The 23,314-nt window shown below is 39.8% G+C and overlaps 1 protein-coding gene across 3 annotated transcripts in view; it reads left to right on the top strand.

Moving 5' to 3' along the window:
• Positions 1-23,314, top strand: part of stox2b (storkhead box 2b) — a 139,113-nt gene that overhangs the window by 52,079 nt on the left and 63,720 nt on the right. The window contains exon 1 of one of the 3 annotated variants that reach the window (XM_009307746.5): positions 9,002-9,509. The exons of the other annotated variants lie outside the window; for them this stretch is intronic. Within the exon in view, the coding sequence (XP_009306021.1) occupies positions 9,344-9,509 (166 nt within the window). The 5' untranslated portion in view covers positions 9,002-9,343. Of the gene's footprint in view, positions 1-9,001; positions 9,510-23,314 lie in introns of those variants that run through there. 3 annotated transcript variants of the gene reach the window in all.

Here is a 23,314-nt window from a genome sequence, read left to right as displayed (position 1 = left end):
TTGAACATACAATTTTCAAAATGCCCTACTTTTATTTAATGATGAGAAAACATACAAATCTACAGTCATATGTGTAAAGCCTGTTGCATTGTCAGGTGTTTGTTACCCCCCAAAAAATATGTATATTGTTCTTTGAATTTTTCTGTAGCCATTTTTTTCTAAACAGCACATACCGTACCGTACCGAAACCGTGAACCTAAAACCGCTGATCAACCACATTTTTACAACATCTGAAATGTTGTTTTGGTCAATCTAAAATCCCTCAGCCAAAGTCTGTCATAAAAATGGTTTAGTATTATTATGTCTCAAAACTGTCTGACCTCCCAAAGAGCATCTCACGCCTCCATTATCCACTGTTCAATTACTAAATTACGTCTTTATCGTCTGAGGTGTATATCATTTATTATGTAAGAAAAAAGGCCCACAGTGGCTACGACAGCAGCACGTTAGCAATCAGCAAATCAACTTATCAGAAAGTGACGATTTTGTTCTCTTTGACTAGAAACTGCTTTATTCGCAAATGCAATTTTCCCATTTTGCTCATCTCAATCTAATTAGCATATTTTGATAGAAACATAGCTATTGTCTGTCATTAATGAAACGGTTTTAAAATAAATCAATCGCATGTAAATACAGACTGTCATCTGATCATGAAAACAACTGTGACTTATGACCTGTAGCTTGATTTGAATAATGTTTTGGATGGACTGGGGAAGCAACACTGAGTTGTAAATACATCAGAATCTCTTATTTCAAAAGAGTAAGTATTTCTGTTTTCCACCGTATGACCTTTTTAAAAGGCTCATAGTTTGATATATGAGGGAAAGAACACATTCCCTTTAAATAACATTGCATTTTCGAGAAGTGTCCTCAGAGCAACTGTATAATCCAAAACATTCCCCCCTCTGTCAGTAAAATCAAGCGCAACATGCTTTTCCCATTTTGTCTTCATGATACACACCACATCATCATGGATTCTTGTAAACAGACACTACTTGCTGGTTGATTCTGGTCAGACTGTGTATAGGGTCACTGGTGAAGATGGTTCTAGATCAGTGTTTCTCAGTCATGCTCTGGATTGTCATGCTTATTTAAAAGCATGTGTCTGCTGTTATGGGCAGAACTTTCAACTGTATTTGTGTTGCTAATTTAAAAACTTGTAATTAAATTATAACGTAAGTGGATTCAGTTAAAGCAGAATGTGGTTCAATGTTTACAGATTATTCTATATTGTTAGAATAACAGTTTTTGCATAGTTATATATATTAATAAATCATATTCTCATTTCTTTTAAAGATATTTTAAGATTAATTTGAAGACATTTAGAGTATTCCCAAGACTTTTGATTGACTTTAAACGGTATGGTTGAAAATAATAGAGCAAGAGACTGGATTTTCATTGTCATCTGTTTGCATGTAAAGAATAGCATGTACACTCACCGGCCACTTTGTTAGGTACACTACTAGTACCAGGTTTGACACCCTGCCTTTAGAACTGCCTTAATCCTTCATGGCTTAGATTCAACAATGTACTAGAAATATTCCTCAGAGATTTTGGTCCATACTGACATGATAGCATCACGCAGTAACTGCAGATTTTGTCGGCTGCACATCCATTATGCGAATCTCCCATTCCACCACATCCCAAAGATGCTCTATTGAATTGTGATCTGGTTACTTTGGAGGCCATTTGACTTCAGTGGTCTTCTGCTGCTGTAGCCCATCTGCCTCAAGGTTTGACGTGTTTTGCGTTTGGAGATGCTCTTCTGCATACCTCGGTTGTAACGAGTGGTTATTTGAGTTACTGTTGCCTTTCTTGAACCAGTCTGGCCATTCTCCTCTGACCTCTGGAATCAACAAGACATTTGCTCCCACAGAACTGCCGCTCACTGGATATTTACTTGTTTTTGGACCATTCTCTTTAAACCGTAGAGATGGTTGTGCGTGAAAGTCCTAGTAGATCAGCAGTTTCTGAAATTCTCAGACCAGCCCTTCTGGCACGAACAAACACGGCATGTTCAAAGTCACTTAAATCACATTTCTTCCTCATTCTGATGCTCGGTTTGAACTGCAGCAGATCATCTTGACCAGGTCTACACTCCTAAATGCATAGAGTTGCTGTCATTTGATTGGCTGATTAGAAATTTGCATCAACAGGTAGTTAGAGAGGTGTACCTAATAAAGTGGCCGGTGAGTGTATTCAGATAAAAGTTTTTGAGTAGTTATATATATATATATTAAAAATGTCTATTGTCATTTCTCTCATTGAAATGGGTAAATGAAGCAATGCACCTCACATTCTCAATGCGGTTTAACTCTTCCATCACCAGACTAAACTGTAAGTTCAAGGTAGAATGGATCCATCCTGTCATGCTGTTTACAAAAATTAACTAAACCATCTGAATATCACAGTGGAAATTGAGATTCAGCAGTTTTCCAATCTTTTGTTGTCTAATTTTTTTCTAGGCGTTTAAATTATAACCTTAGTTTGCAGTTTTTTTTTCTTCTGCTGCTGTAGCTCACCTGCTTCAAGGTTGGATGTGTTATGTGTTCAGAAGTGTTTTTCTGCAAACATTGGTTGGTTTGGAAACATTGATTTTCCAAAATGTACAAAAATCTGACATTTTAGAAGATTATTGCACATTTTGACATGTGAAGAGTGGAGGAAAGTAAACAAGGATTCAAAATGAGGTTGTTGCTTTTTTTATCAACTTGAACCAGTCTAGTCATCCTTCTCTGAACTTTGGCATCAAGATATTCTTGCCCACAGAACTGCGTCTCACCAGGTATTTTCAATGTAAACCTCTGTAAACCTTAAAAATCCATTCAAGTTGGCAGTTTTGAATATAATTAGAACAACCCATTTGGTACCAACAACCTTGTCATGTTCTGGAAGTCTGGAAGTAACTCTGGAAAATGACTTTGCTCTTTCTTTATTAAACTTTCCCCCATCTTATATTAACTTTGATTTAGAGTATTAGAGGTTTTGAAATCTAAAGATGATGGAGCTAAATGTGGTTGCGTGTTCAGGCTTGTGTAAAATAAGAGGCAACTTCTTAGTTTCAGCACACTAATTCAAACAGTCATTTGTAAGAGTAAGAGTGATTTGTGGTAGTTTGGATGTGGAATGGGCTGAATATAGGCAAACAGAGCTGTCTGTGTAGCTTGGAGCACTTTCTGACACTCACTAATGGAGGCGTGTTTGGGATTGTTTGGCGTGGGAGTATCAGCGGTGTGTTTCTTACAGTATGGGGTGCTGAGAGGAGATTGTGATGATCCTGGAAGAAAAGAGGGTGAGAGAGAGGAAAAACAGTATGGTTTAAACGTAGGGGGGCAGGGTTGATAATTCAGAACACGTTTTTCTCATGCGTGGGGGGGTCTGGCAGCTACACGGGTGAGTACTGTGAGGATTTAAAAAAAAAAACCTGCAGCCTAGCACAAGTGTGAGGTCAGGCACTCAGAGGGCACAGAAACAAACTGACAAAAGCTTTATGGAACTCAATAACATTGGAGAGAAATGAAGAGAGACAATGTTTAGGTGAACTTTAGATGACTGGAGCGGTGATGAAGTGAAGATGTTGAATTATTCGACAATTATTGTTGGTATTTGTTGTAAACCAGAGAGAAAAGCTGAGACTTTGCTTCTATCCAAAGTAACTGTTTTGTCTTGTTCACTGCATTAGACAATAGCCCCTTTCACACAGTGATACCGGTAAATATCCGGAAAATTTCCGGAACGACTTTACCGGTAAGTTCAAAAAAGCGCTGTTCACACAGGCGAGGACGTTACGGAATTTTTCCGGAAAAGAGCATTCACACATCCATCGCAAAATGCCGGTAAATTCTGACATCATTAACCAGAAATGACCTCTAAACGGCTTCGCTTGTGTTTGTAAACATTTGACTACATTACAAACTCTTTGGATGGATCAGTATTGAGTACAACTCTCATGAAAACATATAGAGGAACATATAGAGGAACATATAGGTTCTTCACTGAGCCTTTTCTCCTTTGCAAAGAAACTTTCAAAAGAAGTCTTTATTACTCGTTTTGCTAGGTTGTGGGTTACATTTTGGCACTCAAGTGACCAAGATGTAACCAAGAGAATAGGGTCATTGTTCAGACTCAGATAATATAATAAAACGGAAATAATGAATGATTTCTTGTGTGGCCTGGTACCACTTGGCCTGGGAATTTGGGACCACTGCAGTAGATGACCGCATGGACATCGGTAAATGCAGTTTTCAATGCTTTCTGCAAAGACTTACCTTTCATTGTTATTGTTTTATTATATAATTTCCCCAGTCTGTTGTTTTAAATCTCCGCCCCTTCAGACCCATCGCCCTTGTGTTGTGCTACGCTTCACTAAAGGCCTGTAAGGGTCACACTGTCAGCTTTCTCTGGAAGGAAAGACATTTGCTCCATGGGCTCTCGTCTGCATTCCTGTCATCACTGGCGGCCCTGACATAACACAACCAGAAATATGAGCCACAACAGACCCGAGAAATGTGAACTCAGACCCAGAGAATTGGCACCATGGCCCGGTCCGGAGATTACCAGACACGGAGTGCTGTGGAGGAATAAATCGTTAAGGGTTTGCAAGGCATGAAATGACAGTAGAGGGTTTTCCAATGGTGTATTCGTGCCAAGATGGCCTGGCAGTGAAGCGTTTTTATTGGTTGAGTCAGAAATGGCAATTGGCATTGATGGGCTGCAATTGGTCAGAGAATATTAAATGCAAACGCTGACAGGCATCTGAAAGATACATTTACATTTTTGCTGATGCTTTGATAGTTTACCATAAGGTCTTGCTTACTTGGTTAAAGCAAGTTGTGGGTATCACTGGAACAAAATAGACATTCAATCAATATTGGATGATATTATTCAGGCAAGGTACTCCGTACTTGTGGGGCTATATATTGGCTGCTTTATTGTTTTTTTTTTTATACTTCCTTTAGCCTATATTCTCAAAGGATGGCCTGTGCTGTCAGTGGTTCACAGACAATACTTAACTCTATTTGCCCCTGAAGCAAAAGGTGTAGACTCCCTCTGTGTCTGGCTTTCTAATGGCAAAGGATGTCTTTAAATCTTAAAAGTATAACAGAGATCCTTGTGTTTGGATTTCTGATGGCCCTAACATTTCTCATGTAAATTCTGGTTTTTATTATTTTTTTGGTTAAATCGAGAACACTTGGAGGAAACCCATGCCAACTCCATGGGAAGTAAATGCAAACTCCACACAGAAACACCAACTGGTCCAGTCGGGGTTCAAACCAGCGACCTTCTTGCTGTGAGGTGATGTTGCTAACCACTGAGCCTCCATGCTGCCCTGCTGTTTGCTTTTTGTTTTCATAATACAACGTACAGCACATTGGTCAACTGTAGTTGTTTTTAATTGTGCTCCTTAAATCAAGACTTGAGAAAGGGACTTGGTAGTGCGTTCAACCTATCCATTCCCTGGAAATGTAAACCCATGACCTTGGTATCGCTAGCACCATGCTCTGCTTCCAAGTAGATAAAACTAGCTACAGTAGATGTGTTGTCTTCCTCGAAAACTATCCAGACCTCATGGAAAGTTGTAAACTAAATTTGCCAAGACTCCTGCAAAGTCTGCACTAGAGAGCCAAGGTTGAAATTGACCTACAGCAGGTTTCTGCTCTCCATGACTCTGTAGTGTTTCATTAAGCGCTGGGAAACCCAACACCCTCTGCCTGCAAAGCATCAGCGCTCAAGCCGTTTTCTAGAGCTTAAAAGACACTGTTTAGTTCATCATTAAAAGTTAGCAATTATTTGTCCCATTCATTGAATCATTGAGAGGTTTCTTTTTGTTTCCATTCAGCTGATGTCAATTTGTTTAGCAGCAGGCTGCGGGCACAGATTGTTGATATTAATGAGAAAGATGGTGGAAGTCTGCTTTATTATAGACGGGTGACCTTTGATCTGTGGCTTATTGGAAAAACATTAGTTTTTCGCTGCTCATTTGGCCGGACAGAGAAGGGAGTCCTCCCTCTGATTAATGATCTGCCCTGAGGAGGCCAATGAGGCTGAGAGACAGAGCAGCCTTGTTAAATACAGTTTGTTGAAAACTAGAGCCAAATTATACAGGACGAAATGAAAGAGCTTCTCACGCACACAACATCTTCAGGAGAGCCTGTTTAAATGTTGCTTCAGAAGATGAGCAATGCCTGCTTCTACATTACGTCTCTGCCCGTTTACCTCAGACTACTGATATTTGGTTGCCAGATGACATTTTGTGACATCCGTGGACAAGATAAAGACTTTCTTTACATCTGTTTTATCATGTGACATCACAGCCCCAATTTTTACAAATATTTTTTTTCTGCATTTACTGACAAACTTTCTTAATATATTGTGAAATGTCTACTATTGTGATTCCCAATTATGTGTAGGAACATGTATTATTGTATTATATTATTGTATTATTATTATTATTATACATTATATTATTTGAGCCATGACTAGTGATGGACATGCCATGCACTAATGAGATTAGAGCTGCTGGATTTACAACATGCTATTTCATCAACTTCTCTCAAAATACATGAAAGTAGGTGGCTGTACTAGAACTAGAAGAAGAATAAAGTAAATGTTTGCAACCTGATATGAATAAATCACATCATCTATTTATATCTAAAAAATAATTAATAATTTTGTCTCCATTTATAAACTATAAATATTATTTGTTGCTGGTACTTTGTATTTAAGTGCCTGAAACCAAAAATAAATGTTATTTGTTTAAAAGCACTGATAAGTTGTGTCTTTCTCTAGCTCAGTGTGTGCCATTGTGGGAAAAGCAGATTTGATTTTAGCAACTTATCAGGTCATCATCCAGAGATCAACCTAGACTGATCACACCGGTGTGATCAGTAGCATCAGGGGTTGATGTAGATGATAAGTTCTTATGGATGTTCAAAAACTGATTATTAATTATCATATTATTTGATCTGTGATCCGAGACGGACACACTGTACACTAAAGAGATTAGAGCTGCTGGATTTACTACATGCTGTTTCATCAAATTCTTTCCAAAATACATGAAAGTAGGTGGCTGTTTAACAAGGAGAATGCTAAAGTAAACGTTTGAAACCTGATATGAATAAATCACACAATCTAGTTATATCTAAAAATAATTATTATTGCCGTCCCCATCATTTAAAAGCCAAAAATATTATTTGTTGCTGGTACTTTATATTTTAATGCCTGAAACCTAAAATAAATGTTATTAGTTTGAAAACATTGATAAGTTGCGTCTTTCTCTAGCTAAGTGTGTGCCATCGTGGGAAAAGCAGATTTGAGTTTAGCGACTGATCACGTGATCATATAGTCCAGGGATCAACCTACACTGATCACACCGGTGTGATCATTAGCATCAGGAGTTGATGTAGATAATAAGTTCTTATGGATGTACATAAACTGCATAGTGGGAAATAAGTGTTACTTTCGTAAAAACAAAAAAGTTTTATACAAGTTAGCACTTTGGGTCTTGGAAAAGCGCATTATAAAAAAATGTGTTATTATTTTTATTATTATTAAGTTTATCTAAGTTTTTATAAATAAAATTTGATGCAAACACCTAAATGGGATATCATGACTTTGACCCATATCTTGTTAATACAGCTATTAAGCAATTATGGTAGTTCATAAATAGGATATTGGCAAGAATTGTTTAGAATATTGAGATAAGAATGTTCACTCTGAAATGTCTGGCATTATGCTTTGTGTATTGTTATAACTGTGGTATTCCACTCTGGTGCACATGAGAGACTGAGATCCTGTCGCGTTTTCTCTCTGTCTGGTGCCATGGAGTGATTGGCTGTGTTCTCAAACAGCTGCGCAATTGCGCTCCTGTCAGGAGAGGTGGGGAGCAATGACAGTGTGACAGAGCGAGGAAGAAGGGAGGGAAAGATCTCCATTCACCATTCCATGCAGATCCCTGAACCCCCTTTTTTTCCCGCTCGAAGTGCCGTGAAGGGATATCTTTAATTGCATTCCAGTGGAATTTCTCTTGCAGCTGGTGCCTGGACTGACAAGAGCGAGTGGGAATTGTGAATGACTCTGCCTAAAGGAAGGAGGGATTTTTGGTGGAGAAAAAAAAGCAGAGAGAAAATAAGTTCTATTGGAAGAGGCACTGCAAGCCTCCACTCTTTTGTCATTCGTCTCTTGCAGATAAGGGACTCCTCGTCCTCGTTTCTCACACGCTCTTTACTGTGACGGTTTGACTGTCTGGGGAGCTTGCGAGGTAGCGTATGTAAATAAAGCAGAGTGTTTCTATAGGCTGGGCAAACTGCCAGAAAAAGAAAGACAGCAAGAGAAAGCCCTGAAGGTTTAATGGCAAGAAGCGCACCCTGACTGGATCAACAAGTCTGAAGACGGACAGCTCCTCAAATAATCTGCCGAAAGCACGAGCCACACGCATCAGCCTCCAGACGAGTGTTTACGGGAGCGTGGTGGAGTAAGAGGCAAGCCAGACAACAAATCCTGAAGATCGACTAGAAGACTTGTTTACCGTGCGTTCGCTTCTGGACACTTGGATCAATGTTTATCTTCATCCCAAATTGTGGGTTCTTCAGAAATCCCTAGTCTTCAACTCTGACAATGTTTTTCTCAACAACTTCCTTTAATCAGTCCTTCCAGGATTGAATTTGAATGATAAAAGGAGAAGGACCTGGATCTCGTCTTCCTCACTTGTATTCTTTTTCCTGCTTGTCATTTCTGCACGGTTGAAGGACCCCTGCCCTGCACACGAAGACAACCGCCTAAGACTTTGTCTTCGCTGTGGTTTCTGGTCTTCAGTCTAATTTGTTTCTGGGGGTCTCTTTTGTCTGCACTGGTGGAGTGAAGCTCAGTTTGAATTGATCTTTTGTCTGAATCTCGGGTTCTTCTCACGGTGCGAAAACCCTGCAGCCCCCCACTCTGACCCCTCCGAAATCCCCTCCTTCCATCTCTCCCACATGAGCCCCCTCGTACCCTTCCTCCCTTCGCACTCCCACACACCTCCTCATCTTCCATCTACCACATGCCGCAGCGACCGCCGAGCATGTGAGAGTAGCATGCGTATTTGACTCTTGTTTTCAAGCCAGATACTATAAGCCGGGATCAGGTGCGAAGAACAGTGATGCGTCGCTGGATGCATTTGCAAATGACCGATTCAGGACCAGGAGAACTCAAAACCATTCGCAAGGGAGCCACTTTACAAGCCGTGCATCTGTGATTGAGTGCATTTCCCTGCACTTCTGTGGATAAAGACGGCATCCCGTCATGTCAGAAGTGTGAACGTGGTGGAGGGATATTAGAGCCGGATCTGTTTGTCTGGGGGCTCATCATGAAAAAGACACGGAGCACTAATTTGCGCAGGGCTTGGCCCAGTTCTGAATTCTCGGATCGGGTCTCTGAGCGCACCCGGTCACGGAGCGAGAAAGACTACCGGCTCCACAAGCATTACCCTAAACACTTCATCTCTCACTCTCCTAGGGGATTCTTTATAACAGGTCAGTCTTTCTTTACTCTTTGCTTGGTAAAAGGGACACTTTTTAAATTCGTTTATGTGTGACCTTGTATTTAAACGCAATCGACAAATAATTTAGAAATGAACGGGTGGCTTTCACCAGATCAAGAGCCATGAGATGATAATGTCGGTCGCATTACAGATGCAGGTCAGCTATTTTTAGCATTCGCCCCACACTGTCTGAACACGCTATTGTGTGTGCAAGAGTTTTGTTGCGTCTGGTGCCTGTGTTGAGTGGTCAGTCCAGGTTTTGAAAAAAGCTGTAAATTATTTCAAGATTTTTTTCAGGCTTCAGATGGTTTTATTTAGTACAAAGACATATATGGTTAGCATTACCTTCCCTTGCACTTAGTCCAACTGCTTCTGAACAAGAGCGTGTCTTTTAAGAAATGTTTCTGATCAGGGTCCTGTGGACGTGACCCTAAATCAGCCTAGTTACACAATCAGTGCTTCCACCGGGAGTATTAATGTTGTGATTTCCAGACTTCGGAAAGTCAGGGAAACACAGAAATTGTTGACTTCGCATTGCACATAAATCAATCTAGTTTGTTAATTGTTGACTTTTTTGCATCGAATATAAATCATTCTGGGGCGAGGCAGTGGCGCAGTAGGTAGTGCTGGTAGTGTAGTAGGGTCGCTGGTTCGAACCTCGGCTCAGTTGGTGTTTCTGTGTGGAGTTTGCATGTTCTCCCTGCCTTCGCGGGGTGCTCCGGTTTCCCCCACAGTCCAAAGACATGCAATACAGGTGAATTGGTTTGGCTAAAATTGGCCGTATTGTATGAGTGTGTGTGTGAATGTGTGTGTGGAGGTTTCCCAGAGATGGGTTGCGGCTGGAAGGGCATCCACTGCGTAAAAGCTTGCTGGATAAGTTGCCGGTTCATTCCACTGTGGTGACCCCGAATTAATAAAGGGACTAAACCGACAAGAAAATGATTGATTGATTGATTGATTGATTGATAAATCATTTTGGTTTGTCGGTGAACAATTTCTATCTGTGATGTTTAGCAAAATCCTCATTCAGGAAAGAAACACAGATGTCCGGAAAACAAATGGAAATTTAATGTAAATGATGAAAAGATGTAGGAAGCTTGTTGGTTGGAATTAAATAAGCTTTTCAGGTGGCACCGACAAGGTGTATATGCAAATGTGTACTTTTGCACATCCTTTTTAGTCTATACCTGCTTGTTTGTTATTTGACATGATGTATGTGCTGAGATCTGTCCTAGCGTAGATGTAAAACAGAGGAGTCAAACTCAATTCCTGTTTGACCGCTGCTCTGCACAGTTTAGTTTCAACTTTAGTTACAACAGACTTACACTTACCTTAGGACTCAATTAATTTGATCAGGTGTGTTTAAGCAGAGTTGGAATTACACTGTGCAGAGCTGCGGCCCTCAAGGAACTGAGTTCGACACCTGTCAGATAGAATATTCGAGCTTCGTCAATTACACATTTGTTTTGGGATACCCTACTTGATATGTTCAAACCCTGAAGGGAGTATATAACAGAATAAACTGCATCTCATATTTTGATCTGCTAATTAAGGTTCCCCCGTTGGATGTCATTAAACCAAATCTCTGCCGAGAGATCCCAGACCCAAGCTCAAGGCCTGAAACAACAGAGTGCTCCTATAAAAATAAATACTCTTATTGTGGCTGTGCCAGAACTTCTTGTTGCAGCTGCTCTCCTCTGCACTAATGAGAGATTTAAGAGGTGATGACCAAGGATTACCCCATCTCAGGTTTAGTATAGTCTACATCCAGCAGTCTTACCAACAAAGTCCTGGAATAGAAGTTTTGTGAGGCAACAACTAAAGGAAACTGGAGCCTAATGTAAAGTTACCTGGTGTTAATTTGCTCTTTTAATTTAAGAATATGGCGACACAGTGGCTCAGTGGTTAGCACTGCACCTCACAACAAGAAGGTCGCTAGTTTGATTCCTGGCTGGGCCAGTTGGCATTTCTGTGTAAGGGTGCTTTCACACTAGCACTTTTGGTTCGCACTTGGGTTCGTTTGACGTCATAGTACGGTACGTTTAGCTAGTGTGAACGTGTATACTGAACTCAGGTGCGCACCCGTAAACCGTACCCGAGTCCGCCTGAAAGAGGTGGTCTGGGGCACGGTTCATGAGAACTCTGATACGAAGTGAACCGCCAACTGTACAACAAACTTATCGTTTCATAACATTCGTTCGTGTTTGTTTGTTTGTGTGTGTGTGTGTGTGTGTGTGTGTGTGTGTGTGTGTGTGTGTGTGTGTGCGTGCGTGCATGCATGCATGCGTGTGTGTGTCACGTTTCATACCTTGGTGACACGCGCGGGACTGAGCTAGGGCAAACACAGTGAAACACAGTGATGTCTGCTTGTCTCCTCCAAAAACAGCTTCTGCAGACACTGTGTGATGTTCTGAATGTTTATAATATGTTTGCGGCAGATGGACGCGAGTCGCTTATGTCCAAAACTAAAAGCTTCAGTTAAACCAGAATGTGCAGAATTCTTTCCATTTCGGCACTTGCTTTCGTGACCGTCACCTAGGAACAGCCGTAAACAAAACAGCAGCTCGATGACGCAAGCGTACCAGGGTTCAGAAGGAATAAAGACAGTGTGAACACAAACCAACCGAGGAAGTTGCAGGGGGAGACTATCGAACTTGGGTACGGTCCAGGCAAATGAACCAAGTGTGAATGCACCCTATAGTTTGCGGGTATGCATCCTAAACTACAAGATGACTTTCCACCGTCACAGAACAGCATTTTTATCATGCTTCCATAGAATTTTATTCATGCTGCAAAAGTCATGTTAAATGAGTTTGCATTCATTCCTCTATGAAGCTTGGTTTTAAGTGGAAATCAGTAGAGAGCTGGAATGAATGGCGTATGACGCAATAGTCGTTTGATCTCAAATAATATTTTACCAAAATGTTGGAGGCCAAAATTGAAATCGAAAAAATAAATTTCGATTTATTGCGCTTAACACCGAAGTATAAATCGCTGTTTGCAAAAATTGGTCATTTCATTGACTTCACTTTAAACAACCAGCGGCCTATAGTTAAAACTGAATGGATAGGAGTAAACCGCATTAGATTGAGAACTCTTGATGTTTCCTAGCAACATTAGGTGTCAAAGGTTAAATAATGGGGTCATTGTGGAAATTGGGTCTCATTTGGGGCACAAAGCACTAGCATGTGATTCCGTGTGTGGGACTGCTTTACTTGCTAGTTGGAGGTTTTGTTGTACGCCTTTCTCTTAAAATATAGGCCTTGTGAATCTCAACTTGATTGTACTGTACAGCTACTTAAAACCCAGTGAATCTTCAAGGCGGGGACATAAAGTAGTCATTATTCCGAGAGTTCTCGTAAATGATATCAAAGGAATGGCATTTGTTTTTGGTTGTGAGGTCTGCTATTGGTTTATGTTGAAGAGGCAGTTTGGGTGGTTAATGAATTCTGTAGTCAGAAAGAAACATGGAAAACAGCTGCTACATCCCATCTTAAGTGCATTCTTTGTTCTTATGTTATATAATAGTAATCGATACTAAATTTAGACATGGGGTCAAAACTGCTTTAACCTGAGGTTTTACAGGGTTGCACTGTTGTATCTCACCTCTTATATGTCAAAAGATCAAGGGAAATTTGATGGTTCATGTTATGTTATTTTAATCCAGTGGTTCCCAAAGTGAGGGTTGTGAGACAATAGCTGTTTCCATCAAACTATTTTCATGCGCATTTTTGGATATGCACAGATGGCAAAATAGTATTAGTGAATATTTACATTAAATATACAACATGCAAATGAAAAGTTGTCGTCCTTTTGATTATTTTTTTTTTTTTTAAGGATTGAGGAAACAATAATCTACAGCAGGGGTGGCCAACCCTGTTCCTGGAGAGCCACCTTCCTGCAGGTTTCAGTTGCTACTCATATCAAACACACCTGAACCAATTAATTAGGACCTGAACACCACATGATAATTACAAGCAGGTGTGTTTGATATGGATTGCAACTGAAATCTGCAGGAAGGTGGCTCTCCAGGAACAGGGTTGGCCACCCCTGATCTACAGCAAGCAGAGACAGTCTGTGACCTCATCATCAGTAAAAAGCTGATGAAAGGGAAAAAGAAAGTTATGTTTAAGTTACAATTCTTGCGTTATAGTCTATTTATTGAAATAAAAGTCCAGTGTGTAGTGTAAAGATGTATTTGTTAACATTAGTTAACATTAGGTAAACCATAAGTACTAAACATAACCCATCGCGATATTCACGTGTAAATAGCCGCGTAAACATTTGAGTTAACTCGCTTCATTCGCGCGTCATATTCACTTCAGAACAGTCGCGGATTTGCGTGATGGGCAGGGCTTCTGTCTGCCTGGTGACTCTAGCTTCTTGCTAAATGGTTAACATGGATTTTATGAAGAAAATAACCGTGTTTATGTGCTTTATGAAGGCTGAAAAACAGCGTTGATATGTTTAGGGTCGTGTCTGAGTCCACTAGATCCTTTCAGAGGTGCATCCAGCTCTGTGAGCTTATAAAATCCTCCAGAAACTGAACCTGGATGATAGAGGCTTTCAGCGGTGCTTCTGACTGAGCCAAGCCCAGTTTGATGAACTTTTTGTCGATGTCTGCTGTAGGATTTCCCCAGGGACACCGACAACAGGTGAAACGTCACAATCACGCCCCCACAAGAGTAAGCTCCTGATTGGTTAACGCGCCGCGAATGTCTGCTGAAGTTCAAATTTTCAACCTCGAGCGATTCATGCGAAACGCGCGAAAAGCCTTCACTGGGACCATAAGTTTTCAAAAGGAGCACTTTTGTACTTTTTAGGTGCTAATAAGCACACTATATAAGCACACGACACGATGCTAATATAAACCTTTTAAGTTACCAATATAAACTCTTGGTGACACGGTGGTGCTGTGGGTAACGCTGTCGCCTCACAGCAAGAAGGTTGCTGGTTCTATCCCTGGCTGGGTCAGTTGGCATTTCTGTGTGGAGTTTGCATGTTCTCCCCGTGTTTGTGTGGGTTTCCTCCGGGTGCTCCGGTTTCCCCCACAAGTCCAAAGACATGCGCTATAGGTGAATTGGGTAAACAAAATTGGCTGTAGTGTATGAGTAGGTGTGAATGCAAGAGTATATGAGTGCAGGATTGCAGTTGAAGTGCATACGCTTTGTAAAACATATGCTGGATAAGTTGGCGGTTCATTCTGCTGTGGCGTCCCCTGATTAATAAATGGACTAAGTCAAAAAGAAAATGAATGAATATATATGGACTCTTTAGATTCAATCTATTGAATAGGCACCCATTCAGTGACAGCATTTATTCTCTTACTCACATGTGGCAACCGTTTTCAAAATGGTTCAATAGATTAACGCTAGTTAATGCTGTAGCTAGCATTAAATAATGATAAGAAATGTATACTGTCTTTATAAAAGTACTTTATGTATTAATAACACTTTTCAGTGAAACTACATTTGCAATTTGCCATTTCTGCTTTCAAATGTAAAGACGACTCGCACTGTGCGATTTTAATTTTTTTATTTATTTATTTGTTTTATTTTATATATATATATATATATATATATATATATATATATATATATATATATATATATATATATATATATATATATATAATCCTGAATGATTGTAGCATGTCTGACTGCATGAACCTGGCTCCCATGTCACACTGTAAGATCTCACTTGTCATAAATTCAGACTGAACAACAATGAAGCGCCAAAACATGAAAGAAAACACCCCTGGAGTTTGCCATCATCCACCCGTGACACCTTCACTATCCCACGTTCTGAAATGATTCCTCACAGCAAACGTAAACAATCTGTAGACACGCCGTGTCTCAAATAAAACCAGGAAGAAGTTTTGACATTTCCCCATTTGAATTGTCGCATGAATCGTGTCATCAGATTCTGAGCTCCTATTGGTTCTTCGATTGATGCTCATCGCAGCTGTTGTCACGCTGCAGGAAACTGGACACTGCCAGAACTTCATCAGAGGAAAAACCTGATCGCAACGGGCACTAAGCGGCTGTCAGTGAACATGTCAAACTAACGGTCAAAGATCACAGATTTTAGGATTTCAGGAATCTTATAGGATTTCCCAAATTTGTCTCAGATGACAGGTTCGTGGCTGAAATCTCAGTGTGAGCAGGGCTTTAGTTCATGAACTCTTAAAGAAATAGTTCACACAAAAAATGAATTCTGTTATTGTTTCCTCACTCTTTACTTCCAAACCAGTTTGACTTACTTTCTTACGCTGCACACAAAGAAGATATTTTGAAGAATGTTGGAAACCAGTAACCATTGACTTCCATAATATTTGTTTTTACCTATACTATGGAAGTCAATGGCTTTCAGCTTACTTCAGAATATCTTCTTTAGTGTTCAACAGAAGAAAGACACTGATAAGTATCTGGAATCACTTGAGGTAGAGTAAATAGTGAGTAAATGTTCACTTTTGAGTGTGAACTATCCCTTTAATGCATTAATTAATTAAGGGAATGGAAACTTATAGAGAACTACAAATTGACATTGCTAATCACTGATGATCAGTCTGTCAAATCTTGAATTTCTTTCTTAACATTTCACAAAGATGTTTTTGTGATGTAAAACGTTTACTGTGGGAGTCTTTCATTCACATAGGAAAGTTAATAAAGCACAAACTTTGCCAAAACTTGTCCTTATTACAGTATCTCATACTGTACTTCTTTAAACAAATGTTGGAAGCGTTTGCTCAGCGGTATTGGTTTAAAACCCACAGGAAAAACAAATGACTGAATTCCTCGCATGGCTTATATGATATTTTTAGTGTGGTGGCGGTGTGCTGCCGGTCGAGTGAGCTTGCGGATTGTACAAACCTCCTGACTTGTGGCCTGCTTTTGTCATGGACGAGCGCTAGTTGGGGGTGGAAAGGCGAAAACATTAGTAAAAATCCAACAATAATCCACATTGTGTAAAGTATGGCTGTACAATTAATGCTGAACTCGACCATGTGCTATCATTAGCCCTCTGAATTTAATCCAAGTGGGAAAACTGTTGTATTCAACATCCACATGCTAATTAGGTCATGCTAATGGGACAAGGCTTGTAGATGTTCCTTTTTGATTGTTTTGACTAGCTCTTCTATGTTAGTCCAATCAAATTTTCCGGTGTCTGAAAACTTTGTTCCTCCGCTTTAGTGCTTTCTCAGACGAGAAAACAATTATAGGGAACTTTTATTCTGTCATGGGTGAGTTGTGAGAGAGATTTACTGTTATCTTACCTGGCTATCGCTCAACACAAAATTGCACTGACTGACTATAGGGGGTTTTCTGGAGGAGTTCCCAGAGTCATTAGGAAAGTAATGTTAAGGAAGTCAGCATCGGTTTCAAATGTGTAATGAATCTGAGGCGAAAACTAATACATTTTCGGTCTCCTGAAGGGAGTGCTGCAGTAAGGAAAGATTTGTGCATTGCTAATTTCGGAAAAGCCATCATATCTTTTAGCCTGAAATGGAGACTTTTAATGTGATTGAAGCCACTAGACGTCTTTAGTATTTGGGATTCGGAAACACACACGTATGTACAGTCACCGGCCACTTTATTAGGTACACCTTACTAGTGCTGAGTTTTGCCATCAGCACTGCCCTAATCCTTCGTGGCATGGACTCAACAATGTACTGGAAATATTCCTCAGAGATTTTGCTCCATATTGACATGATAGCATCACGCAGTTGCTGCAGATTTGTTGGCTGCACATCCATGATCCGAATCTCAAGTTCCACCACATGCCAAAGGTGCTCTATTGAATTGACATCTGGTGACTGTGGAGGCCTTTTGAGTACAGTGAGCTCGTTGTCATGTTCAAGAAACCAGTCTGAGATGATTTGCGCTTTATGACATGGTGCGTTATCCATCAGAAGATGGGTACACTTTACCCAGACTGTGGCGTTGACTCGATGCTCAGTTAGTACTAATGTCTCCAAGGTGTGCCAGGAAATTATCCCCCACACCATTACACAACCACCATCAGCCTGAACCGGTTTTCCAATCTTCTATTTTTCAATGTTGGTGAGCCTGTGTGAATTGTATACTAAGTGTCCTGTTCTTAGCTGGCAGAAGTTGCCCCCGTTGTGGTCTTCTGCTGCTGTAGCCCATCTGCCTCAAGGTTCGTCATGTTGTGCGTTCAGAGATGCTCTTCTGCATACCTCGATTGTTATGAGTGGTTATTTGAGTTACTGTTGCCTTTCTATCAGCTCTGAAACAATTGTCAAGCACACAAACCTTGCACACCGAGTTCGATGCATTTTAATTGATCCGTTATGAAATACTTAGCAAAGCGAGTAGTGAAGTTTGATACTTTGCTAGCAATACTGGAAACACATAATAAAAAAAAAATTACCAATCATGAACCAATTGATTATCTATGGTACGGAGACACAAACAGACTTACTCTTTGTATGCCGTGACTTTATACTCTATACTTTTGTTATTGATGTTGTGAGACTGAAAAGTGGATTTGTTTCTTCGACACCGTTTTGGATTTTGCCTTTTACTTGTATGGCAGCCCTGAATGGTCAAAACACCTCTCAAAACATCTTTTCAAGTTTGAAAAACTGAAAAAAATGGAAAAAATTTACCTGATTTGAATGTTTTAATAAGTGTCCTATCCCTTTAAGAGTCCATTTTTAAGTAGATTTTTATACACAGAATAAATAATCAGGATGTTAAAGTAAATATAGTCTGGATACACTAAAAAAAATGTTTATATGAGCTGAAGTGTACAAACAAATAGTTTAGTAATGTTCAACCTTATTTGTTTGTTTAAATTCTGACCAAATCAATTGTTTGCAACCACGTATCTTAAAAATAAAATTAGTAGATCCAAGGATTTGTTTTTTTTGCAGTGTAAGACAGTATTTTGAAATCATTTAAACGTCTCGAATTTGAGGGTTCAAATCTAATTATTAAGCAAATCATCTTTAAAGTTTTTCAAATTAAGTTCTTAGCAATGTTCATCTTAACAAATAAAGGATTTTTGGCATACAATAACAATCTTTTTGACTCTTGCATATATTTTTGACTATCTGCACAAATTTACCCATGCAACTTAAAACCTCAGTTTTGTGGTCCAGTCAAAAAATCGTCACAAAGGTGTGAAACCAGGGGGCAAATTATAGGGGGGTTGGGGGGGGGGGGGGAGGAGAGAGACTGACCCCCCTAATTAATGCTCACTCTTCCTTGAAGGATGCCAAAACAAGATGTACGGGGCGTCAGCCCATTAATAGTGGGGAATTGTTTTCTCTGATCTGTATCTTGAATGATATTATTAATAATTAAAATAAGGCATAATATAAATATATAGATTTGACTAGAGGTGTGAACCTACGCTAGTCTCACAGTTCGGTTACGATTATCGATTATCCATGCCATCGATTCAATATCTCGGTGCATCACGGCACATTGACAATGCTTTCCATACACAGTTTTATCATTTTTTCACAGCAAAGCAATTTTGTCCTTTAATACAAAAAGTCAGATATATGAACTGTACCTTTAAACAACACAAGCATTTATACCAAATAAACAAATATGAATATCCCACTCACTTTCTGACCATTGTCTAGCAAGTTCTTTCTTACACCCTTTTGATTGGTCACACACTCAACAGAAAGGGCTGCGATTGGCGCACTTCACAGATGAGTGTCACTGATAAACGGCAGCAGCGATCACAGCTGATCCATGATTGACACGGCGGAGAAAACTCTGTAGACATGCGCTTGTGTCTGTATCCAGAAGTATCGCTGTAACAGTTGAGAGGAGAGGAAAAGTATTATGAGCGTTCTGCGTTTTTAAGTAGTTGGAGCTTTTTAATTACTCGCGCTCGCCTCTCTCACCATAGTCAGCACGGCGACAGAGCGCATACGAGTTAAATTATGTCAGTACATAATAACCGGTTCTGATTATTACTGAACCGATACCGAATTGTCCGCGTCTGCATTTGACCACCCCTTTAACGGTTCATAACATTGTGAATGCGTTATCGCGCCAATTAGAGCTGCGCGATTCTGGCTAAAATGAGAGTCGCGATTTTTTTTTTTGCTTAAAATAAGGATCACGATTTTCTCACGATTCTGTAGATGTAAAATAAAGGTATGTTAAAAACAAACATTTGGCACAACCTCGATAATAATAATATTATGTGTAGGTCTACTGGTTTCTATAAATAATTCTATTCTATATTATTCTGTTCTTATAATAATTCTGATGTTGAATTATTATGTTTGAGATATATGCTTGCAATCTGTCATATAAGACAATTTAATTCATTGGTAAAATCAGACATTTGCCATTATCAGATTATATTCAACACTATATAGGCTAGAGTAGTTATACTGACATTGTAAACATTTATTTTCATGCACAACTGTGGGTTCGCTATAAAAGAAAAAACATATCAAATGCTTGCCGTAATCATAACTCTAAAATGCGATATGATCATTTAAATGAAGTGCACACTTTCGGTTTCATTTTGACGGCTAAGTGCTTGTTCATACTTCGCACGCGGCTCCCAAACGATCACTCTGTACCACAAACTGAATATTATTTACAACTGTATTACCTGTTACTCACAACATATGCAGGTTCTGTTCACTAAAGTAGGCGCGTGCGCGTCTATCACTAAGTTAAGCGCGCGCGCCCGCCCTCTCTGTAATAACAGCTGACGGTCAGCAGCTCATGTAACGTGTGATTTCCCGATCGCGAAAACATCATATTAAAACAGAAATTACATTTTTAGGTGAATTATACCTTATATGTGACTCATTCAACGTCATTTGGAGGTGTCAATGTCACTGAGCAACTTTAATAACTTAAGGCAGCCGTCTTTTCTTCTCTCCTGAACTTGAAAATATGATTGGCAGAATCGTAGAAATGCTGGATTAAGATCGCCTAGGGGGTCGAATCGAGATCGCGATCTTTTAGTGATTAATTGTGCAGCTCTAGCGCCAATCAGTCTATGCGATGCGAGAGGAAAAAATCAGTCTAAAACCGGCTACACTAGAGTACCGACAGACATCAATAGTGTTCACAAGATACTTTTCTTGTAAAATAGGTGGGTGTTGGCTAAAAGTAAATTACAATAAGATGCATAGTTTTTATAGTCTGACCTACAGTAAGCTCTGTATAACTAATCAGAGGTTACTGTAGGTCAGAATACTCTAAATATCCCACAAAGCACTGAAAACTTAAACATGTTTTGTTTATGAATTAGATGTAATTTAAATAAACACATAAATGTGATCAACTCAATCATGTATTACACAAACTAACATTACCAAAAAAGCTGACCTCCCCCTCCTAACGTCAATGCATGATTTGCACCCTGTGTAAAACCAAATGTACAGTAGTACCAACTATACAACAGGCTATTTCTAAAGCAGTGGCTGATTTTACGGCACATATGGGACGACATTCCTTGTCATTACAATATTAGGAGATGAATGATTGCAAAGCAATTCTTCTAAATAGCTAACTGACGTTTTCATGTTGAAAGGCTCTTTAATTCTGCAATCAGACTTTACTTTTACTTATCGTATACAGTCATTATTTCCTATCTGACCCTGCTGGTGTCACACTGGGCGTAGCGTCACGTAACAGCTCTAAAATAAATAACAGCTGCTCCTCAGTTTAGGGAATACCAAATAATAGTTTGAGTGATTTTCCATTTGGGACCAGCTTAGATGTCAGTAAAGCATGTAACTGCAATTGAACAGCTACCCTTATCAGCTTCTACAGCTCTCTTTAAAAAACACTGAAAAAAATGCTTCAAGAAATACTTTAACATCTAATCAGCTTAGCTCCATATCATACTACACTCAAATGCTATTTATTTAAAATGAGCTGAAATGACACTGGGTGGCGTAATGGCGCAGCAAGAAGGTCGCTGGTTCGAACCTCGGCTCAGTTGGCGTTTCTGTGTGGAGTTTGCATGTTCTCCCTTCGTTCGCTTGGGCTTCTTCCGGGTGCTCCGGTTTCCCTCACAGTCCAAAGACATGCGGTACAGGTGAATTGGGAAGGCTAAATTGTCCATAGTGTGTGTGTGGATGTTTCCCAGAGATGGTTTGCGGCCGGAAGGGCATCCGCTGCATAAAAACCTGCTGGATAAGTTTTCGGTTCATTCCACTGTGGCGACCCCAGATTAATAAAGGGACTAAGCCACAAGAAAATAAATTAATGAAATGACACAGTTCTTAAGGTTTTTTAGGACAACTTAATTGTTTTATGTTTAATCCACTTAAATTTGTTAACTAAATTGATTTGTTTTGGGACAACGTGAATGAATTTTTTGCAACCCTGCGTTTTTTACAGTGTATAAATGTGGCATAATTTTTTAGATCATGTCCACCAAATCATACACTGTAAAAATTCTGGGTTCCACAGAATTCCTTTATGTTGTCCCAACACAAATGAATTACGTTAACTTCATTGTTTTTACAAATTGAAGTGGATTAAACATAAAACAATCCTTCCCCCCAAAAACTCAACAATTGGGTTAATTCAGCTCATTTTAGATGGTTTTAGTTTGAACAAGCAGCAAAAAAAATTTTTTTAATCATTATTTTGTTTACGCCCGCGCTGTTCTCACTTAAAGCCACAAGAGGCTGCTGTCGAGTGAACATCTGTCTGACTGACTGACTGACAAAATGATTGACTGGGTGACAGGCCAATCGGCCGACCCACCCTCCTCCTTCCTTAAACCCAACTGGTTTTACCGATTGGCCCGCCCGCCCGCTTGCTTCCCTAAACCCAAGCATCGATTTACAAAAGCCGTCCAGAAAAAGAAAAGCCCTCGTCTGATCTTGACCACGTCTTCTGATTTTACCACAATCTCACCCTGTTATGAACCGCTCTACCCCGGACTCGAACCCTGTCGTCGCCGTCATCACGGTCAGCTCCCCTCCGGGTCTCCACTCTGCCGACGTACACAACAAGCTAACGACAAACTGGTTGCAGCAGGAAAAGCCCTCCACAAGTCGGTAAGCCGTCAGCCGGCGAGTGGGAAGTGGAGCGGTGTCACACCACCCCGTAGTGTTCGCTTAAAAAAATTACATGCAGCCATAAGTACCTTCAGCCACGTAAATCTCCGTCTTCAGAAACGTCAGCGGGACAACGTTTTCAGAATGAGCTTGGGTTGTTTTTTTGAGTGCATGGCAATGGATTTAGATCAGTCCACAAAAGTTTAAAGAGACACTTAAAAAACAAATAGGCTCAATTTATTCAAGTCCCCTAGAGTTTTTGAATGCATTTAGTCGACCTCTGGGTCTGGCAGGAGCATTTTAGCTTAGCTTAGCATAGATCATTGAATCGGATTAGACCATTAGCATCACACCCAAAAATAACCAAAGAGTTTTGATCATTTTCATGTTTAAAGCTTGAGTCTTCTTGAGTTACATTATGTAATAAGACGATATGTCTTGATATGGTTAGGAATTATACTCTAATTCTCTCAATCCTGTTGCTGGAGAGATCTACCTTTCTGCAGAGATTAGATCCCTGATCAAAACAAGCCTTAAACACGTTATTGTACTGATGATAATAACAAAAAACTAAATCAGTATACCTCAATATCTAAATACCTGAGTATAACACAAGCTTTCAACTCATCGTGATTTTAGGAGATCATCTGAGAAAACAGAAAACAGAGCTGAAACTTTACAGACAAATTCTGAAGACACAAAAGACTTAAATCTTGAACAGGGCTAAAATAGGTGCCCTTTAAAATGCTGAATCTGAGCTGTTATCT

The sequence above is a fragment of the Danio rerio genome, chromosome 14, assembly GCF_049306965.1.
Source record: "Danio rerio strain Tuebingen ecotype United States chromosome 14, GRCz12tu, whole genome shotgun sequence".
NCBI classification, from domain to species: Eukaryota; Metazoa; Chordata; class Actinopteri; order Cypriniformes; family Danionidae; genus Danio; species Danio rerio.
This window is presented reverse-complemented; position numbering and strand designations above follow the sequence as displayed.